The sequence below is a fragment of the Loxodonta africana genome, chromosome 3 (genome assembly GCF_030014295.1).
Source record: "Loxodonta africana isolate mLoxAfr1 chromosome 3, mLoxAfr1.hap2, whole genome shotgun sequence".
NCBI lineage: Eukaryota > Metazoa > Chordata > Mammalia > Proboscidea > Elephantidae > Loxodonta > Loxodonta africana.
The window spans coordinates 130,474,652-130,496,729 of record NC_087344.1 but is presented as its reverse complement, the minus strand read 5'-3'; the positions used below and the strand labels follow the sequence as shown (position 1 = coordinate 130,496,729).

Genomic DNA, 22,078 nt, shown 5'->3' with positions numbered 1-22,078 from the left:
CAGCCTGAGTTCTTAATCACTGTGCAACCAGGGCTCCTTGTTTAGACTAGTACTTGATAAATGTGATATAATTATAGGATGTTTTTGTTTATGTGGTGTATATTCACAAACTTTTAAAAATCCCTGAACAATTTTTGGTGATTCATGTGTTGAAATCTGATATTCTAATTGGCTTACAGAAACTGTTGTAAACTTAAAAAAAAAAAAATCAAATTAATGGACTCTACAGATGTTATACTAACAAGTAAAACCTCAAAAGTGTCCTTATATAGAATTTTAGGAATTTTGTTGCTGTCATAGAACTGATTGCACTGAGTTTAAATAATTTAGAAAAGGAATAGACGTTTATTTCTAGAAACAGTATTTTCATTAGTCCCTTAGTTACTGCAAGGAAAGAGTTCCTGCAATCTGAGAAGGAAACATCAGTGCTGTCCTTCTGAATATAGGACATTTGATTTCTTAATTTAGAAATTGGAGGCCCACTCTGTTTTGGTGACTGTTTAAATCAAACCCTAGCTTAAACATTTATATCAAATACTTGGTTGTCTCTGTCCTTGTGACTTCTCTGTACAAAATATGCAGTGGTTCAGTATGGGAGTTGAGGCTTAGAATTATGTCCATCTTTTTTTTTTTTTTTAATTTACTTATATACTTATTGTGGTTAATACCATATAGGAGAAATGCAGAAATATGTAGAATTTAATAATATGTTGCCAATGAGTTTTAGGTGAAATCCAAATTCTAAAATTGAAAAATGTATTTCTAAAATGGTAAAATTTAAAAACGATCTCTAAGATATTGTATTTGCAACAAATGGGTCCCAATTTCTAGTGAAGAAACATGAGACTAGTTGCACACATACAATATGAATACAAATAAAATTGGCATTCAAATAAAATATGAACATTAAGTTGGTGGGTATGAAGGGGGATTGAGAAGAAAGTATATTTTATTTTTAACTATTCAGCGATTTTTACTATAAACATATGCTCAGTGATGAAACAATAAAATACATGGGCTAGTCCTCTACCTTGTAACATCCATAAAGTAATATCTCTTACACAGCCTGCAGAAGTGTTTAAGCCCTTTTGGGATCTAAATAGCACATATAAACAGCTTTTAAATGGTGGCAATTTTCTTCTTCTGTTAGACAAGTGGGTAACGCTGGTGGCATAGTGGTTAACAGCTAGGGCTGCTAACCAAAAGACAGGCAATCCAAATCCACCAGGCGCTCCTTGGAAACCCTATGGGGCAGTTAGTTCTACTCTGTCCTATAAGGTTGCTATGAATCAGAATCAGCTCGATGGCAACGGGTTTGGTTTATAAATGGGACATTATTATTATTATTATTATTATTATTATTATTATTATTATTAATTCTCATTTTCCAGATGGAGGAACTGTGAAGAGAAATTAAGTGATTCACCATGGTTAGAGCTAATGGAAGGGAACCAGCCTCAGGTCTCCTGTTTTCCTAGTGCAGTTTCCTTTTTCTGCTATCAGAGTAATTGTTGTGTGCTGTCCAGTCGATTCTGACCCTGTATGGCAGAGCAGAACTGCCCCATGGGGTTTACTAGGTTGTAACCTTTAGGGAACATAACAGGTCTTTTCTTACACAGACCTGAGCTCTTAACTGTTGTACCACCAAGACAATTAAAAAAAAAAAAAAACTATATAAACTGGTTATCCCATAACAAATGAAAACCATCTTAATAAAATTTTGATAAGAAGCATTAAAATGAATATTAGAAAAAATGGAAAAATGTTCTATTGTTAATAATCAGAAACATCCCTTTCTCTTCTGAGTATTTAATTTGATGACCCATTAATACAGTGAAAATTAAACAATATAAATAGTTACCAAGGGGTTGATTTAGGGTTATTATCTCAATACTTTTTTCTCTTTAAATAGTTATTTTTCTTTCGAACACAATACATTTCCTGCACACACAATGAATCTGTTGAAATAGAAAGAGGGAAAGTGAGGTTAAAAAAAAAAAAAAACTGCACCTTGAGTAAACTGCTCAAAATGATCCATGCTACCATCTGTTTCTGATTGTGTGTGTGTGTGTGTGTGTGTGATGTCACACAGCCTCCTCTGTTTCTCTTGTCACTTCTAAGGTCACAGGCCACAGATACTCCTTCCCCCTCACGGGTATACTTTCTCCTTCCTTCCCCAAAATGGCCTTATAGGCCCTCATCAAGGTGGAAGCAGGCGGAAGCTGCAGTTGTGCCCCTGGGGTACAGGTGTGAGTATAGTCCAGGAAGCAGAAGTGCCCTTTCCCCACTGAGCCACGTGAACCTGGCTGACCTCACTCCACAGGTCCTGCCCTGAGAATCCCACTTAGGAGTCAGAGCAGGCTGCTGCTCCTCAGGAAAAAGAGACTGCCTGATCCCTTCACAGCTGCCTCATTAAGTGCTTGTAGAATTTTTGGAAAACTACTTTAGCTTTTAAAACAAGGTAGACCTTCATTGATGGGAATTGGTGAAAGTAAGGGCATTCTTGGTGAAAAGAAATTAAAAGAAAAAGGAACAGGGGCATGAGGTGGGAAAGCACAGCCCAAGTATTTTGCACTGGAAGAGATAGGAGCTGAGAATCTCAAATAAAGCCTAAAAAGGTCTGAGAAAGAAGGTGGCTTGAGTCACATTGTGAAGGTCGGAAATGAATGCAGTAAAAGCTTGATGTCCAAGATGCAATCCTGAAGCGAGGGAACTCTAATTTTTAATTCTTTTTCATGACATTAAACCTCTATTTGTGTTTTGTGTATAGGGTGATAAAGGACTTTCTGGATTAATGGGTCCCCCTGGTATGCAAGGTGATAAGGTAAGATGTGGTTTACTTGGACGTAATTGAATGTTGTATGGATCTGGGAGATCTTCAGCTACTACCATCTCGTTTTGAAGTTGAGCCTCAAAGCCAGTGTTTTTAATTGCTTTTCTTAGCAAAAGGAAATTAGGATGCTGTCCTAATCCATGAAAGTGGTACCCAGAAAATGTACTGTCTTATGAAAAATAACCTTTCAGTTAATGATGTTCATAAAACTCACACATAGTCAGAAGGGAGTTAAAGACACTGATAGAATAATAAAGAGGAGAATTTCCTTCTTTTGATTATGTTAGGGAAATAGTATGTTTCTAAAACTTTGAAGTCACCTTTTAACTTCTATATGTGCAAAATGAGGTTCACCTGGATATAGGTAGTAAACTTGTATTTTTTTAGGGGATCTTAAATTTATTTTATTTTATTAGAAAATAATAATCTCTGCCATGGCATATATCCAAATGTGAGGCATGAGAGTATGGTGGAGGTGAGGGTTTGGGATAGCCAGTAGCGAACAGTGGTCATAGAACCAGGCTTTTTCTGATGTAAAAACAAGTACTAACATTAACAGCTATTATATTATTTCACAAAATTATCATGCAGCTTCCTGAATTAATACAAGTGTAATTTTTCCTGTCTGTTCAACTTGTCTTTTTTTCTAAACACTGAGTTGTTATTTTTCTGCAGGGGGATAAAGGAGACCCATAATTTCTTTCTAAGAAAAAAGAAAAAAAAAACCAAACCCGTTGCCATTGAGTTGATTCCAACTTATAGCAACCCTACAGGACAGAGTAGAGCTAACTGCCCCATAGGGTTTCCAAAAAGCGGCTGGTAGATTTGAACTTCTGACCTTTTGGTCAGTAGCCAAGCTCTTCCCATTGCCATCGAGTCAATTCTGACTTGTAGAGACCCTATAGGACAGAGTAGAACTGCCCCACAGGTTTTTCAAGGAGCACCTGGTAGATTTGAACTGTTGACCTTTTGATTAGCAGCCGTAGCTCTTTAACCACTGCACCACCAGGGTTTTCAGCCAAGCTCTGAAGGGCCCCAAAATATTGGCAGTCAGTATTTGACTTGATATGGATATCTGAATATACATAATAATGTGCTGTGTTTGTGTCTTAGTGTGTTAAATACCTTTATTCATGGGAGATTTAGGTTGGAGGTGATATAAAGGCTCTGGTTACTTGGTTCAAATCCCACTGGCCATTTTGTAGGTACGTGATCTTGGACAGGTTGCTTAACTTCTTTAAGCCTCAGGTGCCTCATCTGTAAAATGTAGAAAATACTACCACTTCATAGGAAGTTGTTGGAGGATGGAATGAGATAATCCACATGATGCATGCAGTACTGTACCAGGCAAATAGTAAGCCCTTAATAAATATTCACCCTGGTAATGCAGTGGTTAAAGCGCTCATCTGTTAACTGAAAAGTCCGCAGTTCAAACCCACCAGCCACGGGAGGAAGATGCAGCAGTCTGCTTCTGTAAAGATTACAGCCTTGGAAACCCTATGGGGCAGTTCTACTCTGTCCTGTAGGATCGCTACGAGTTGGAATTGACATGATGGCAATGGATTATCAGCTATTTATCTGGTTTTGGAAAGGTTCCTGAGCTCTCTTGCTTTCCTTCATAACCCCTGCTAAAGGGCTAAAATGTAAAATGATGAAAAAGATTTTGATCTCATGAGAGTATTTTCCTTCCCATGACTACATTATTATTCTTAATGGCCTTCAGACTAGTCTTCATCCTAGACAGTAGTTAGAAACTGATAATTCCGTTGAGGTTACTGGTTGTTCCTGTGGAGGCACGAAACTGCAGAGTGATCGGTTCTAACAGAATTGGTCTTGATATAACGTCAAGAATCAGTTTATTGCTACTCAGTATATACTCTGAGGAAACTGTACTGACATATAGCATCAAACAGAATATCTTATAATACAGAAATGGTCTCAATTATTTGATATGAAATATACATTTATTGCATCCTAGGCAAGGATGCTGCATTTCCAAGAAAAACAAACTAATAATTACTTTCTAAGGCATTTCCTCAGAAATGTAATTTAATTTGATAAGCCTGCCTTTAAGTGATGCCTGTGGTTCATGAAATGAGCAATCCAGAAAGGAAAACACTTAATTAAATGTTAAGTGGTTGTTGTGTAGATGAGACATGATACCTCTAGATAGAAAAAATTATTTAGAGAGAAAAGAAAAAAAATACATTGATTCTGACTATTAAAGCATATTGCCTTTTAACTTTGAAATTGTACTTACTTGAAGCAGAAGATATTGGCCTTTCAAAGATCTGCGTACATGTTTTATGTGTCTTGGCCCATCAGTATTTTAAAATATTATGAAGTTAATTATATCTTTTTGTTTGTTAAACTATTTTATGAATTATTTTTATAACTATTATTACTTATATTAAAAGTAGGTATTTTATTATGTACGATATTTCAGTTTTTCCTAAGTACTCTCACTTTTAATCTTAGAAAAAAAAAAAAACCCCTTTGAGACAGATACTATGTTCAGTATTTAATAAATGAGGTAACTTTGGTGTAAAGGGTTAAGTCACTTACCCAAGGCCACACAACTATTAATTGGCAGACTTAGTACTCAAATCCAGGCCTATTTGACACATATGAGTGTGCTCTTAATAACTTTGGACACTGCTTCTGCATTAATTAATTGATGTTTGTTAGACATCGGTATTTCGTTATGTTTGACTATCTCAAGCATGTATGCAAAAGGAAGCGAAATGTTTTCATGAAAGTCAAGAAAACAAATATTGGATTGGATGACAGATAATGACTTCATAATTCTTCCTCTGACAAGTTCTGGATATATTTAAATATGTTTAAATTCAAGGAATTTAAAGCTAAAATGGCTGCAAGAAAGTTGTGTGGAGCACACTGACAATCCATGAAAACTGTTGAGACGAATAAAAAAAGATTAATGTATAAAAAGTTCTGAAAGTTGTTGTTGAGACAGAAACAACAAAACAAAAGCAACACTATTTTCTTTCCTCTTCAGTAGATTTTTTGGTTTTTTTTTTTTCTTTTTACCTCTTTTTTTTGTCTTCCTTATTTTTTTTTTTTAATTCACTATTAACATCTTTACCAAACTACTTGTTTCCCCAGGTTGACTAGTTATATTGCTTCAGCTTAGCTGCGTTCATGTAATTCTTAGTTTCCTAGGATCTGAGCTATATTTTCACTTCCCACTAAATATCTAAATTTTGCCAAAGAGCAGAAAAGTTGGATACAGAGTGTGCACTGGGTTGGATGGGAGACAAGAGTTATAATTCAGAACTTGGATTCAAGATGTATCTTTAAATTGGCTTTTAATATAGTTGTTAAGTTGCTATATTAAAATTGAAAACCTGCTAATTAAAATTGTAAGAACATTGTTGGTGAAATCAATCAAAGCATTTTTTTCTAAAATCAAGAGGATAAGCTAGATGGAAGCAATTAAGCACATCTTAGCATGAAGGTATGTTGTTACTAGGTGCTGTCGAGTTAGCTCTGACTGAAAGCGACCTCATGTATAACAGAACAAAATATTCCCCAGTCCTGTGCCATCCTCACAATCATTGCTGTGTTTGAACCCATTTTTATAGCCACTGTGTCAGTGCATCTCCTTAAGGGTCTCCATCTTTTTCTCTGACCCTCTATTTTATCAAGTGTGATGTCTTTCTCCAGTGATTGGTCCCTCCTGATATGTCCAAAGTAAGTGAGACAAAGTTTTACTATCCTTGCTTCCGAGGAATATTCTGGCTATATTTCCTCCAAGACAAATTCGTTTGTTCTGGTAGTCCATGGTATATTCAATATTCTTAGCCAATACATCAATTCAAATGTGTTAATTCTTCCATCTTCCTTTTTCATTGTCCAGTTTTCACACACGTATGAGACAACTGAAAATAACAGGGCTTGGGTCAGGCACACCTTAGTCATCAAAGTGACTAAGAACAATTATGAAATATGCACAAATTTTGAAACAGATTTTTATGAAAGATAAATGACAGTATTTTATGAATAAAAATATTAACTACTATGGTTTTAGTCATAATTATAAATACTTATAAATGTAAATCAGTATGAATTCTTATTCTATTTTGATGAATTATTTAAAAACATGTTTCCATTACATAGGAGGTACACAGTAAAAATCTGTATAATGTTGGAAAGGATAAGAGAACAGAATGCATTGTGATTTATCAATCACTCAAAAAGTATGCAATTTTTATAAACTTTAAAATAAGGACAGCAATACTACAGCAATACTGAATGTCAATAAGAATAATAACAACAACAAAATAACTCAAGATTTGCATAAAATCAGTGCCTGAAGGAAGAAATATGGGGAGTTCTACTGTTCTATAGTTAACTTTACAGATCATGTTGTCATTCTCTCTATAAAAATCTGCAAAGCTACAGATTAGTTTGAAGTGGTTCTCATTCCAAGTATAGAACTGAAAGTCTAATGCAACAGCTACTGCTTAAGGGCTGTGCAGTCATCACTCTTATGTCTCCTCTGCAATCTCTGTTCCCACTAATGGTAGGGAAGCTGAGAACAAGACAACGCAGTACTGAGCTCCCCAAAGCAAGCTGATGGTTGCCAAAGTAGTGTAATTTGTGGCACACTGAAATATTAAAGATGTTGTATCCAAAAAAATATTTTCCTCAGTCTGGCTCTGGTGATTGAAATTCCAGTATTAGTGATAAATTCATTTGCCTAAAGTATTCCATTTTCCAGAAGTCCTTTTTAAGATTGCTGTTTCCTAAGAATAAACTGTTTTTAGTCACTTTGGTCACTGTAAGTTGGAATCAGCTGGACAGTAATAGGTTTGGTTTTTTGATTTAGCGCCATTTTGACCATTAGTTTATGAGATTGTTTCTCTATATGAGAGCTAGTGGAGAAGGACTTTAGGGTTGATGGGACCAAAATAAAAGATATTGTTGTTAGTTGCCATAGAGTCTGCTCTGATTTATGGTGAACTTTTGTATAACAGAATAAAACATTGCCTGGTCCTGCACCAAAAATAAAAGATAATTACTACATAATGGTGGTTAGGCCTGAGTGGATAAAAATTGTGGAGAGTTTGGGACAAAAGTTGGCATGAACCAGTACCAACTAGAAGGGGAGGTGGGTAGAGTAGAGAGAGTTGTACTATGTTCATCTTATTATTTAAGTGTCCTCAAGTTCTCCAGCTATCTGAGATCATTCTTCTATTTAGTATTTTTTAAAAACACAATTAAAATTCTTATTGTTGGAACTTAAGAAAATTTAATGCTTTATCCCAACAAGTGCTAAATTCTTGTGGTTATTGATTTTCATCTCATTCTGAATTCTTGCTTAGGGCTTCTTTTTTTGATCAACTATGGCCATTTCATCCAAGTTTCTTAATTTTGCTATGGCTTTCTCTGGCCATTTCGGCTAAAGCATGGTTATGGGCCTTTATGTGTATTTCTTAAGGCATTGATGACATGAGTTCTGTAGCGCTTGACAAACTTTATTAGAGACTTGGAGTTAACTCACCCGTAAATTGAAACGTGAGGCCTTGGTAGTTCAATGGTATAAGTCTTACCTTCGGTGCCAGAGACCTGGGTCTGTATCCTGGCCAATGTGCCTCATGTGCACCCACCACCCATCTGTCTGTGGTGAATTGCATGCAACCGTGATGCTAAACAGGTTTCAGTGGAGCTTCCAGACTAAACTGAATTGGGAAGAAAGGCGTGGTAATCTATGTCCTCAACATTAAAAAAAAAAAAAAGCCTGCTGCCATTGACTTGATTCTGACTCGCGGTGACCCCATGTGTTACAGAATAGAACTGTGCTCCATAAGGTTTTCTTGTCTGTAATCTTTACAAAAGCAGGTCACCAGGTCTCTCTTCTGTGGCACCACTGTGTGGGTTTGAACCCCCTAAGTTGGCTTTCTTGTAGCTTCTAAATGCCTCTATACTTCCTTTTAACCTCTCTTTGTGAATTTTTCCAGAGTTAGCCCCCCACTGGTAAGCACTTGATTTTGTTTGTTTGTTGACACTTAAAAAAGAGAATTTGATTGGCTCAGCTTATCCCTATTTAGGCAAAACTCTTCATTCCAAGAAACCTCATAAGCTAATAACCAGACTTCATATTGTAACTCCCTTAGATCAAATGCCATCTCCTGTGGCTGAGGTAGGACAGGTGTGAGTTCATGGACTACAGATCATGGCTGCTTGGTGCTGCCTCCCTATAAGTGTTTCCAGATGAGGAAGAGTCCCATAAAAGCGAAGTGTACATTCAGAAGATACCATGATTAATAGATTAATATGCCTAATTCACCATCATAAAGTAATTCAGGAAAAGTAAGCTAAAGAAGTTGTTCTACCACACTGTGTTTCATGGTAGACTGGAGAGGAAAGAAACCCTGTTAAGGAAAACAGATAGTGGCCAAAGAAAGAGAAACATGTAGCTAGACTCAAGTGTTCATAGAAATAAAAATAAACCAGCAAAAACCCACTCTTAAAAAAATGAAGAAGAAATTGGCTCATGGAAGAGAGTCTCTTTAACCTGTATGCCTCCTACCCTGCTCTTCATTCCTCATCTTCCTGACTCTCCCCCAAGAAACTTCTAGCTCCCACCTTCCTAGGGCTTCTACCTCATCCCAGGAAACCATCTCCAAATAATCTCTCATTGGAGTTCCCTACCGTGAGTCTTCTTTGCTGGAAAATGTATGTCTGCTAAAGGAAGTATTTGAAATACTTACTTGTTCACTTCAGAGCCATTGCATCACACAGTCTTAGTGCTTGAAACATTTCTTATCTCCTATTATGGAAACAAAGAGCCCTGGTGGTGCAGTGGTTTAACACTCCACTGCTAATCGAAAGGTCAGCAGCTGGAACCCATCAGCTGCTCCACTGAAGAAAGATGTGGCAGTATGCTCTCATAATGCTTACAGCCTTTGAAACCCTATGGGGCAGTTCTACACTGTCCTATAGCGTCATTAAGAGTTAGAATCCACTCAACGACAATGGGTTTTTTTAATTATAAAAATATAAATAAACTTAGCTTTGTGGACATTTTTATTTGTAGAATCTTGAGTAGTATTTGAACAATTGACAGAATATGTTCCATATTTTTTAATTAGCCTGATCTTTAACTATCTAAAAGAAAATTTAAAATCTCAGAGTAAAATTTAGTTAAAGCACTAGATATATTAGATGCAGTGGGTAAATGTGTAACTTTGATAATCCCATGATTTATGAAGTATAATTCCTTTTTTTGGATTTTATTGGTGATCTACAATTAATGAGCTTGAACATATTGATAGGAATGAGGACAGTCTGTATAAGGAGACAATTGTGGGGATATAAAATAAATATAAGGACACGTTACTTCTTGATAAAGCTATCAAACCAACATGATCCTACCTTTCTACCTGCATGACTTTGATCAGGTCATTTAATTTCTGAGAGCTCAGTTTCCTCATCTGTAAAAATGTGTCCCCCAGAAATGTGTGTCAGCTTGCCCAGGCCATAATTCCCATTTTGTCATCTGATACGATTTTCCAACATGTTGGTAAATCCTACCTCCATGATGTTGATGAGGCAGGATTAGAGGCAGTTATGTTAATGAGACAGGACTCAATCTACAAGATTAGATTGTATCTTGAATCAATCTCTTTTGAAATATAAAAGAGAGAAGTGGAGCAGAGAGACAAGAGGACCTTAATACCACCATGCAAGGAGAGCCAGGAGTGCATGCACCCTTTGGACCTGGGGTCCCTGTGCTGAGAATCTCCTAGATCAGGGGAATATTGGTGACAAAGACCTTCCCCTGGAGCTTGGACCCTGAGTTCAGACTTAAAGCCTCCTAAACTGTGAAAGAATAAATGTCTGTTTGTTAAAGCCATCAATTTGTGGTAATTCTGTTATAGCAGCACTCGATATCTAAGGCAGTCTACTTCATAGTATTGCCATAAGAATTAACTGAAATAATAATTTTAGAAGGGGCTGGCACAGTACCTGGGACATAGTAGCTCAGTAAAGTTCCTTCATTCCTTCCTTGTCTCTTTTGTTTCTTCCCTTTCTTCTCATGGCTACTTCACCAATCTCTTTCTAATAGCCTAATCACAAAGGAACCAGGCTCCCAGAGAATAGGCCTTTTCCTCTCCACTCTTATTTTTCCCTTTGTCTCTTCCTTGAGAGAGCATAGTTGCTGATATGCTATATATAAAAAAAAAAAAAAAAATGCTATAGGTAACAAAATAATCTTTGTCTCCAAACTTGCTTCTTACTTTTTTAGTCTTCTCTCTAGTTTCCAATGAAACCTCTCTATTTAAACATCTTACTGTTGTTTTAATATCTCAAAACCTGCTGAAATCCTTGCCTCATTTCTCAACAGGCATCTCTTCTAATTTTTTCATTGCCTAACGAAAGCATCATTTCCGTCTCTAATCCATAAATCTGAATTCATCTCTTCTGATAAACCTTCAGTGAATGACTCATTTCACTCCATTGCTCTGTGTTCTGAAGCCCTAAAAACTTGTCTTCAATTTGCCATATGATAATTGGAACTTTTTGATATTCGTAATCTATTATTTATTTCAGATTTTTAGTCATATTTTGCTTAAAATCTTCTATCATCTTGTTCTTTTATATGTGCCAAAGCTCCCACTAAATAGTAGGTTGATTCACTGATAGTCGATTAGAACTACGCAAATAAACCCCAGAGTCTTCCTTTCTTTCTTTCTTCCCTTCCTTTCTTTTAGCGTGCTTCATTTTGCTCCTAGAAGAAATTCTTTCTAGAGGAGGGGGGATATAGTCTGTTTTATAACTAAGGGTGTTAATAATAGAGATTAGGATTTGATTTTGGTTATATTATTTGGAAAATATCTTTTGTTACTAATTCCCTACACAGCTTTCTGGAACCTCTTTTGATAATCTTATGGGCAGCCTCTCTCATTTTCGTTAGCTCACTCATGGAGTGTTAGGAAAATGATTTAGATCAAAGAAACTGCCAGAGTATAGCCCAGTTTTCCAGCAGTTATGAACAGATTATGTCTGAGGTCATTTTCTCATCATTATTGAACTAAAACCAACTTTTAAAAAGCTCCAGCCAATTAGATATCAGCCTTTTATAAAAAAATACTGTCCTTTGTTCTCTGTTCAATGCTTGCTACCATTTTTATTTATAATAACAAACCATTCAAAAGCATTCAACTCAATTAAGAGTTATTAATAAGAATTTATTATTTAATAGAAATTAAATTTAATAATAATTTAAGAAGAATTAAATTTGCATTGATAAAGAAACCGAAAAGGTGGGATTAAAGGCAACTCAGAACTTATCTTTAGGTTTTTGACTTACATATGAGTTTACTTTTCATGGCATATCTTCACCTTTTCCCTTGCAGGGTCTCAAAGGACATCCAGGGCTCCCAGGGCTCCAAGGTGAACAAGTAAGTATTTCAAATACTTCCTTTATTAGACGTATAGTGTCTAGTGAAGAAGACACACAGTGAGGAGGTCCAATGAGAGATTATTTTTCCCCACTTAACTGTTACAATTTTTCTTTTCAATGATTTTCATTCTATTTAGTGCAAGGCAACCTTTTAATTATCTGTGGATTATCTGTGATTTTTTTTTTTTTCCAAACCCCAGAATAACATTTACTATTTTCCTTATGTGTTTCCAGGCCAGTTCATAAACTTCGGTGGTTCACAGGCCCCTTGGAAAATCTCATAAATGCTATGAGCCCTTTCCCCTGAAAACACATGTATCCACACACATACACACATACACATGCATACCTGAGTTTTTGTACAATTGCAGGGGCTTTACTTGTTCACTAAAGCCTTTTTTATAGCTATTATTTCCCTGATCTTTGCATGAGGAAATACAGGTAAATGCAAATTAGAATGGTATATATGTTGTTGTCCATTATATACATACTTAAATATCAAAATACTTTGCGAACTTAGTTTTTGATCATCTTATTGCTTCTTTCTCCCAGAAGAGCTTAATATATCTTTATGTCATAGAAGAAAGTAAAACTATATCTCTTGCTTTCAATACAGTGTGTACAAGGCCAATAGGAATAAAGCAGTGAAAAGGGTGTGAGATTAGAAACTGACTAGTGTGATAGATACCATTTTTCAAGATTCAGCAAAAAGCTTCACGTAGCCTTTAAAGAGAATTCTAGGAAAGAGGTGATTGATGATCCCTAAGGAAAAGATATAAATAGAGAAACAAAGCCAGATTTCTCTTTCATTGAAGTGGGGCAGTACACTCTGTTTAGTCCCTGAGGCACAATTTTTCAAGATTACTGATTATTGGACATGACATTTAAAGCAATACATGTGTCTGTAGCAGGTGCAATCTCAATTTCCTGGAGATCAAACAAATGCTGAAAAGCATTTGAGCAATTGGGAAAGAAAATGAGAAGATTGGGAGGAATTAGTCCCGCAGGAAATTAAAAAAAAAAAAAAAAATCCATAGAATACTGTTTTCCATAAATAAATGGATTCCAGTGAAGAAAAAGTGATTCTTCACAAGTAAGTGAAAAACTGACCGTGTGTCAGTGCTGACCAACTCTCTCACAACTGCTCTACAGCCTAGTTTTGTTATATGTTATTGTTTTGAGGGTGGGTATAGAAGAGCCTAAAACTCAATTTTAAAGGTTGAAAAATGTATTTTGGAGTCAGTTTTTGCTTTCTATTTTATTTATCTCCAGAAAAAAGAGAGGCGACATTCATGATAACTTTGAGAAACAACCAAAATCATTTTTTGTTTTAACTGTGAAAACACTGTGGTCATTAAGTGGTGCGTAACTGATTTGTTAGGAGATATTCATTTCTAGAAAATTTGTAAATACAAAGTGGTCAGCGAACATTTGCCAAACTATGCTACCGTTGACCACAACTACTAGTAGTATAATCATTTATTGACTATTTTACTTACGTTAACTAACTTAATGCTCAGCAACAGTTGGTTATTGTAATTACCTCCGCATTTAAATATTTTATAACACATTTCTTTTTTCCCCCACAACGATCCCATTACTATTATTAATTATTACTCTGCTTTACTGCTCAGTAGCAATGCTGGGATTCCAGAGGAAGTCTTTCTGACTCAGAGCATGTGCTTGAATGTGTAGAGTGGGCAACGGGACCAGGACAGGCTTCTTATTCCTGATATCTCAAGGGCCTAGTGATACAACTTTCTACCTCTCTTCCCCCATCCAATCTACAGATTTGAGTGGACCAACTCTTTTTTTTTTTTTTTTACCGTTTTTAAGTGGAGAGTGAACTGAATCTTAGTGTGAGTTTCTTTTGCATTTCTGTGGTTGTCACAGTGATTTTAGGGTTTGGTTGGCTAAGGGTATGTTTATGCCATATAAAGACTATCCTGAAGACTTTTTTTTTTTTGAAGACTTACTTGTTTACTATGCTTAGTGCTTTTCTGGTAGACATCAAACCAGACATCAAGTGCAGTTCTTTCGTGTCTTTCTCTGCACAGCTGGAATGTATTAAATCTCCATACGTTGTCTTAACAGCCTTCTTGAGATTCCATTCAAAATCCGATTTTCTTGTGTCCTAACCACAGATTTGCTTTTTGTTGAGGTTGATTAACTTAATTTGGTTAGAATAGAAATGGGAAAGGAACGGTACTTGGCATTAGGTAGATAGTGACCTACAGAGTGAAAACAGCCTTTTGTTTCACTTCTTCCTACTGGCATACAAAAACATAAGGTTTTGTGAATGTCTGGATATAGATACCCACCCACTGCAGACCTGTGTATTTTGGAATAGAACGGGCCATAGAGGAAGGCAGCTATAAATAGGTTGGAACAGATATCATAATTAAGGCTTTTCATTAGAATGCTATGGGGAGCTATTTTCACTGCACACTCAGAGTAGGGCAACAGCCCTGAATGGTGGTCTCTGGAGTCAGACTTGCTGATATATATTCTGGCCTCCCACTTACTAGGTGACTTAAACACTTCAACACTTTATGTCTCTCATTTTTCTCATTTGTAAAATAGAGATGATACTTACCTTATAGAGTTGTCGAGCAGATTAAATAAGATAATGCATATAAAATACTTGAAATAGTGCCTGGCACATGATGCCCATACCCATTGCCATCGAGTTGATTCCAACTCATAGCAACCCTATAGGACAGAGTAGAACTGCCCCATAGGGTTTCCAAGGAGCAGCTGATGGATTTGAACTGCCGACCTTTTGCTTAGCAGCTGATCTCTTTAACCACTGCAAAATATTATACATATGTGGTATTAATAAAATAATATTTAGTACACAAATATGGTTTCTAAAATTCATAAGATAATAATCTCACATAAGTAAAAGAAAAGCCATTGTTAATTCACATTCTGTTAAATTGTCATATATATTTTATACTTACAGTGGCACATTGGGCAAGTTTCATAACCTCCCTTCAAATGTAGAATGGGGAAAATAATACAAAATATATATAGAAAGTAAACGTAAAGTGCTCGGCATAGTGGTGAACACATCAAAAGTGCTCGGTAAATTGTAATTGTTGAGGCAAGGAGTGGGAGGAGGAGAAGGAGAAAAATGAGAGAGAACAAAATTGAGAGATGGATTCTGAAAAAAGTAGAAAGACATAGATGACTAATGAAAATCCATTGGTGTTAAGTCGATTCCAGCTCATAGCAACCCTACAGGACAGAATAGAACTGCCCCATAGGGTTTCCAAGGAGTGGCTGATGGATTCGAACTGCTGACCTTTTGGTTACAGCCAAGCTCTTAACCACTGCATCACCAGGGCTCCGTTCTATGTCCAATAAAAAACCAAAGCCAAATCTGTTGCCATCAAGTTGATTCTGATTCATAGTGACCCTATAGGACAGAGTAGAGCTGCCCCATAGAGTTTCCAAGGAGCACCTGGTGGATTTGAACTGCTAACCTTTTGGTTAGCAGCTGTAGCTCTTGACCACTATGCCACCAGAACTTCCTATATGTCTAACAGAATCCTCAATTTGCCTTTTCCTTCATCTGTTCTTTCTGTACAAATACTAGTTGCTGTTGAGTTAACTCCAACCAATGAAAACCCCATCTGTGTCAGAGTAGAACTGTGCCTCATAGGGTTTTTAATGGCTGAGTTTTTGAAAGTAGATCTCCAGGGCTTTCTTCCTAGGTGCCTTGGGGGGTATACTTGAACCTTCAGTCTTTGGTTAGCAGCCAAGCACATTAGTCTTTTGCACCATACAGGGACTCTTATTTTTCTAGAGTTTCCAAAATTTTAGGAGTTCTAGTGTTCCTAAGATAACACACATCTACCTCCATCAGAGTAGAGGGACACAATTTTAGTCTCTTTTATTACTTCTTTTACAAACTACAAGTAGGAAATAAATTTTACATGTATAAGGAATCTATAAAACTTACCATTGCTGTCATCGTTTGAGGTTATGTCAAAGTAGCTCAATATCCATTCTTTTAGCATTCCTTTGGTTCAATAATCATTTAATAGAACTACACCCTCAATAACTGATGAATGAAAGAAAGGAAATAAAAAAAAGAGGTATATTTCTTCTCACTTTTCTGCCAAGCTCTGCAGCAAGTTTCCTTTCTCATGCCTCTCAGTCTCCATCTGTCAGCCCTCCTTGAACCAGCAGACCTTCTTTTAAATCAAGAATGCAAAGTTGCCAGTTCAAATGAGCTTACCACTCAAAGTTACTATGTAAATTTTCAGGTTGACTCATGTTATGATAAAGGTATTTATCACCTAATATCCATTATTTAGTCAAACATTTCGTAAGAATAAGCTTATCTTAGAAAGGAACTAAAGGTTGGTTTTGAAGTTCACTGTGCTTTTAGTTTTCTGGCACTTATGCTCAGATACTTAAGGAGTATTTCAGGGTCACTGAAACAAGAATTAATCCAAAAGGAGACTGGTTATTAAGAAATATACCAACTCTTCCTCTACAATGAATATATTTAGTTATGTAGCACTGGAATTTTCTATCCAACATTTATCATTATTATCAATATGTCATGTAGGGCCTTAATCTAACAGTTTTATATATTTATTTTTATTTAGCAATTTTAGCATATTTACACTTTGACTATGTGGATTCAATCAGACTCTCAGTATTTCCATGAGGAAAAAATTTTCTTCAAACTTGAGTATTATAAATACACCAAAACGTGTTTCCTTGGACTTCTTTTGACTTTGTTGTATTGTTTTATTCATTTTATTTTTCATTTCAGGGAATTCCAGGATTCGCTGGTAATATTGGTTCACCTGGTTACCCTGGCAGGCAGGTGCAGTAACTGCATTTGTACTTTCCCTTTCATGTTCCTCTTCATTAATACAGTGTATGTTCTGATTTTGAGACTTAACGTTCAAATGATAAATTAGTTTATTTTTATTAAATAACGAATTGCTTAAAGCTAAACAATTTAAAAATAGACATCTTATAAAATCCTTCCAAAAATTGTACTGCTAAGAGTTGTATTTAAAATGAGAGTGTGGTTTTAAAACATGTTTGATGTGCTGTAGTGGAACCTTTAAGTTAAATTGCCCTAAGATCCAGATGTTAAAACAGCCTTGCTGCTCATTTTACAACACTGCCACCTACTAAAATGTAATAACAGTTAAGAGTTAAGACTCTCCACAATAAGTGTCATTTTAAAGTATAACATAATTATAAAAACTTGGGAAACAGTTGGCAGTGCTACATATACTACTACCAAATAATTTTTATCTGAATTGAATTCAGACCTTTGTATACTACTTTGACAATTCATTTTATTCATTTCAGATTTTCTTTCTTTCCCTGTAATTTCTAATATTCCCTATTTCATGTAGACTAATAAGGCAAATTTTGCTTTTGTAGATTTTTATGAATTGATTACTTACCATGAAATTAATTATTCATTAGTATACTGGAAACCTGTAACTTTTTTTAATTCTCAAGAATGAGGGAGATAAAATGGCCAAAAAACAATCTTTGGTTAACAAAATTCATTTTTTTTAGGCCATTAAAGACACCTGGAAACATTATATATTATTGTCTCAGCATAAAGTGGTTATATATGTTATCTGAAGAGCAAAAATATAAATATATAAACATATGGGCATTGATCTGAGGTTAAAAATGTATGAGAAAATGAGGAAATAACTTTTAGAATAAGTTAATTAGAAGAGTTTTAAAAGAGCAGATAGTTCCCAAATTAGAAATAATTTAATGAAAAAGAATTTTTTTTTGTATCTGACAATGTATGTTGATCTGCTTTATTTACATATCTAAAGTACATTTGCATATTGATTCTATCCAGTGCCTCTTTGGGTTCTGAAATTCTAAAATTTCCTGAACATTTGTAATCATCATTAGGTATATACAGTCCTGATTTTTATAGTTGTGAAAATAATATCTCTTTATATACTCCTATTAATCAATTTATTAACAACTCTTTAAAAAGTATTGTAACATGATGAAGGTGTCTTGTTCACACTAGGGTTTAGGTGGTCCAGAAGGCAATCCAGGTCCTAAAGGTGTAAGAGTAAGTAAGCATTTTCATCATTTTGTTAAGCATACTTTCATAAAAGTAGAATGAAATATACGAAATGTTTATTCATTTCACATTTTCTTAGGAGCTTTACTTAGGATCTTTAAATTTTATATGGGTTTTTCTTGAAAAGATGTAAACACTTGTTTAATAGTTACTTTCACTTTATGCCTACAGAAAGGTGTCTTACAGTGTAAGTTTTCTGTCATTCTTTTCAATTAATTTCCAGCCCCTAGCATAATGTCCAACATGTTAGAAGACATTCTATAAGCATTTACAGTATTATTTAAATGTGAATATATACAGACCTAAAAGGTCATGATAAAAAAAAAAAGTAATTTACATTAACTCAAGATGAAGATAATTTTATGATACAAAAAGTATCAAAAGGAGGCAGGGCCAAGATGGCTGACTAGGTAGAAGCTACCTTGGATCCTTCTTGCAACAAAGACTCGGAAAAACAAGTGAATCGATCACATACATGACAATCTATGAACCCTGACCATCAAACACAGATCTAAAGAGTTGACCTGAGTGACAGAGACAGAACGAGCAACCATGGGGAAGCAGTGACTGTTTTCGGAGCCTGGAGCCAGCATCCCAGTCAGAAAACCTGGGCGCCAGGCTTTGGACTGGGCGCAGGGGAGCCGAGCACTGCATCCTGAGACGGCACAAACAGGGGACACAGCCCTAACCCCCAGAAGTGACCTTGGGGGAAGCCCAGCCAGTGCACACAATCAGCGCAGTGATGTGGCTGACAGGAGGACAAATCATCAGGAGGCAGTGACTGGTTTTAGAGCCTGGAGTGTGGCGTCCCAGCCAGGGAACCTTGGCGCTGGGCTTTGGATTGGGAGCGGAGAAACTGACCACGGCTTCTGAGACAGGACAAGCACAGGACGCAGGCCTGACCCTTGGGGGCAATCTTGACCCAGCCTACTCACACAGGCTACACACCCCTCAGGAATCTCAGATAAAACAGTTATCACCAAGCAAGATAAGTAACTGTGTCTATATTCTGGGATGCTACTCTCTCCTATCTATCTGATCCCTCCCCTCCCCTTCCCAGGTGGCTTCTTTAACATTGGAATTTCCTGAGCCAAAGAGTGTAGTCCTCTGCGTGTTTTTTTTTTTTTTTTTTTGGTCTTTTCCTAACCCATTCTCCTGGCCTGAGAGAAGCAGCTACAAAAAATCCAGGGACCAAAAATCCTTCCCTGACTTCCTGAAATTGGGCTAAAAATACAGAACCAGCTCCAGCAAAGCATATGAGATCCACAGTCTTGGGCTGGGAACAAGGTGACTATTATAATGCAACGGCAATTCTGACAGGGATCTGACTGTAATTCTTTTAGCAGATTACTGGAAAGACAAGTTTCCCAGGTCTGATATCTCTGCGTATTAAACAGAGCCCTCACTGACCCACAACGGGGAACTGAGGGCTGAAGCTCCCCCCAGACCACCTAGCCTCCTACCTTAGGAGTCTGAGGATGGTGACACCTACCAATCTGTAGAGGTACATGCACTGGGTGCCTAAGGTACAGCTGCAGAGCTCACGCACCAAAGTGCTTTAGGAATAGAGACACACGTACCTCACTGGCACTTGGGGGAAGCCTGTCAGCATCCTGCCCCCCACCCCCGGAGTGTGAAACCCTGCTGCTACTACAATCTGGTGCACACAACTATCACTGCTACTCCTCTAGGTGGATAGGTGACAGTCTGCACCACACACTTGGTGACCCAAAATCAGATTCTACTCAAGAATAGTGAATGGACTCTTAGGCTTATATATCCGGTAAGAGCCCAAAACAGCTGGCAATACGACGTAAGTGATTCAAGGGCTACAACAATCAAGAGAGCACAATCTAGTAGCCCATCTATGTATATTGAAAGAAAACAAAACAAAATGAGACTCAGTGAGCAAATATAAAAGAAATCATTACAATATCTTATAGACGGCTCAGAGACAGCAGTAGATATCAAACCACATAAAGAAGCAGACCATGATTGCTTCTACAACTCCCCAAATTAAAGAACCAAAATCTTTCCCAAATGAAGATACAATCCTGGAATTGCCAGATGCAGAATATAAAAAACTAATTTATAGAATGCTTCAAGACATCAGGGATGACCTCATAAATGAAATAAGGCAATCTACAGAAAAATCCAAGGAACACCTGATAAAGCAGTTGAAGAAATCAAAAAGATTATTCAAGAACATAGTGGAAAATTTAATAAGCTGCAAGATTCCATAGAGAGACAGCATTCAGAAATCCAAAAGATTAACGGTAAAATTACAGAATCAGACAACTCAATAGGAAGTCAGAGGAGCAGAATCGAGCAACTGGAATGCAGAGTAGGGGAGCTGGAGGATAAGGGAATTGACACCAATATAGTTGAAAAAAAATCAGATAAGAGAATTGAAAAAAAAATGAAGAAACCCTAAGAATCATGTGGGACTGTATCAAGAAGAATAACTTGCATGTGATTGGAGTCCCAGAACAGGGAGGGATAACAGAAAATACAGAGAGAATAGTTGAAGATCTCTTGACAGACAACTTCTCTGACATCATGAAAGACGAAAGGATATCTATCCAAGATGCTCATCAAACCCCGTATAAGATTGATCCAAAAAGAAAAACACCAAGACATATTATCATCAAATTTGCAAAAACCAAAGATAAAGAGAAAATTTTAAAAGCAGCCAGGGATAAAAGAAAGGTCTCCTTCAAGGGAGAATCAATAAGAATAAGTTCAGACTACTCAGCAGAAACCATGCAGTCAAGAAGGCAATGGGATGACATATACAGAGCACTGAAGGAGAAAAACTGCCAGCCAAGGATCATACATCCAGCAAAACTCTCTCTCAAATATGAAGGCAAAATTAAAACATTTACAGACAAACACAAGCTTAGAGAATTTGCAAAAACCAAACCAAAGCTACAAGAAATACTAAAGGAAATTGGTCAGAAAACCAATAATATCAGATACCAGCACAACACAAGGTCACAGAACAGAACATCCTGATATCAACTCAAGTAGGGAAATCGCAAAAACAAATTAAGATTAATTAAAAAAAAAAAAGTTCCAAACAGGGAATCATTGAAGTCAATATGTAAAAGATCACAATAATCAAAAAGAGGGACTAAATACAGGTGGCATAGAACTGCCATATGGAGAGGGATACAAGGCGATATAGGACAATACAAGTTAGGTTTTTACTTAGAAAAATAGGGGTAAATATTAAGGTAACCACAAAGAGGTATAACAATTCCATAACTCAAAATAAAAACCAAGAAAAACATAACGACTCAGCAAACGTAAATTCCACTACTATGAAAATGAGGAACACACAATTTACAAAGAAAAACGTCTCGGCATAAAAAAGTAAGTGGAAAAATGAAATTGTCAACAACACACATAAAAAGGCATCAAAATGACAGCACTAAACACATACTTATCTATAATTCTGCTGACTGTAAATGGACTAAATGCACCAATAAAGAGACGGAGAGTCTCAGACTGGATAAAGAAACACAATCCGTCTATATGCTGCCTACAAGAGACACACCTTAGACTTAGAGACACAAACAAACTAAAACTCAAAGGATGGAAAAAAATATATCAAGCAAACAACAAGCAAAAAAGAGCAGGAGTAGCAATATTAATTTCTGACAAAATAGACTTTAAAGTTAAATCCACCACAAAGGATAAAGAAGGACAC

At 36.3% G+C, this 22,078-nt stretch overlaps 1 protein-coding gene across 1 annotated transcript in view; it reads left to right on the top strand.

Annotated features, from left to right (window-relative positions):
• Positions 1-22,078, top strand: part of COL24A1 (collagen type XXIV alpha 1 chain) — a 364,074-nt gene that overhangs the window by 31,132 nt on the left and 310,864 nt on the right. The window contains exons 6-9 of the mRNA XM_064279962.1: positions 2,771-2,824; positions 12,220-12,264; positions 17,059-17,112; positions 18,310-18,354. Coding sequence (XP_064136032.1) covers positions 2,771-2,824; positions 12,220-12,264; positions 17,059-17,112; positions 18,310-18,354 — 198 coding nt within the window. The remainder of the gene's footprint in view (positions 1-2,770; positions 2,825-12,219; positions 12,265-17,058; positions 17,113-18,309; positions 18,355-22,078) is intronic.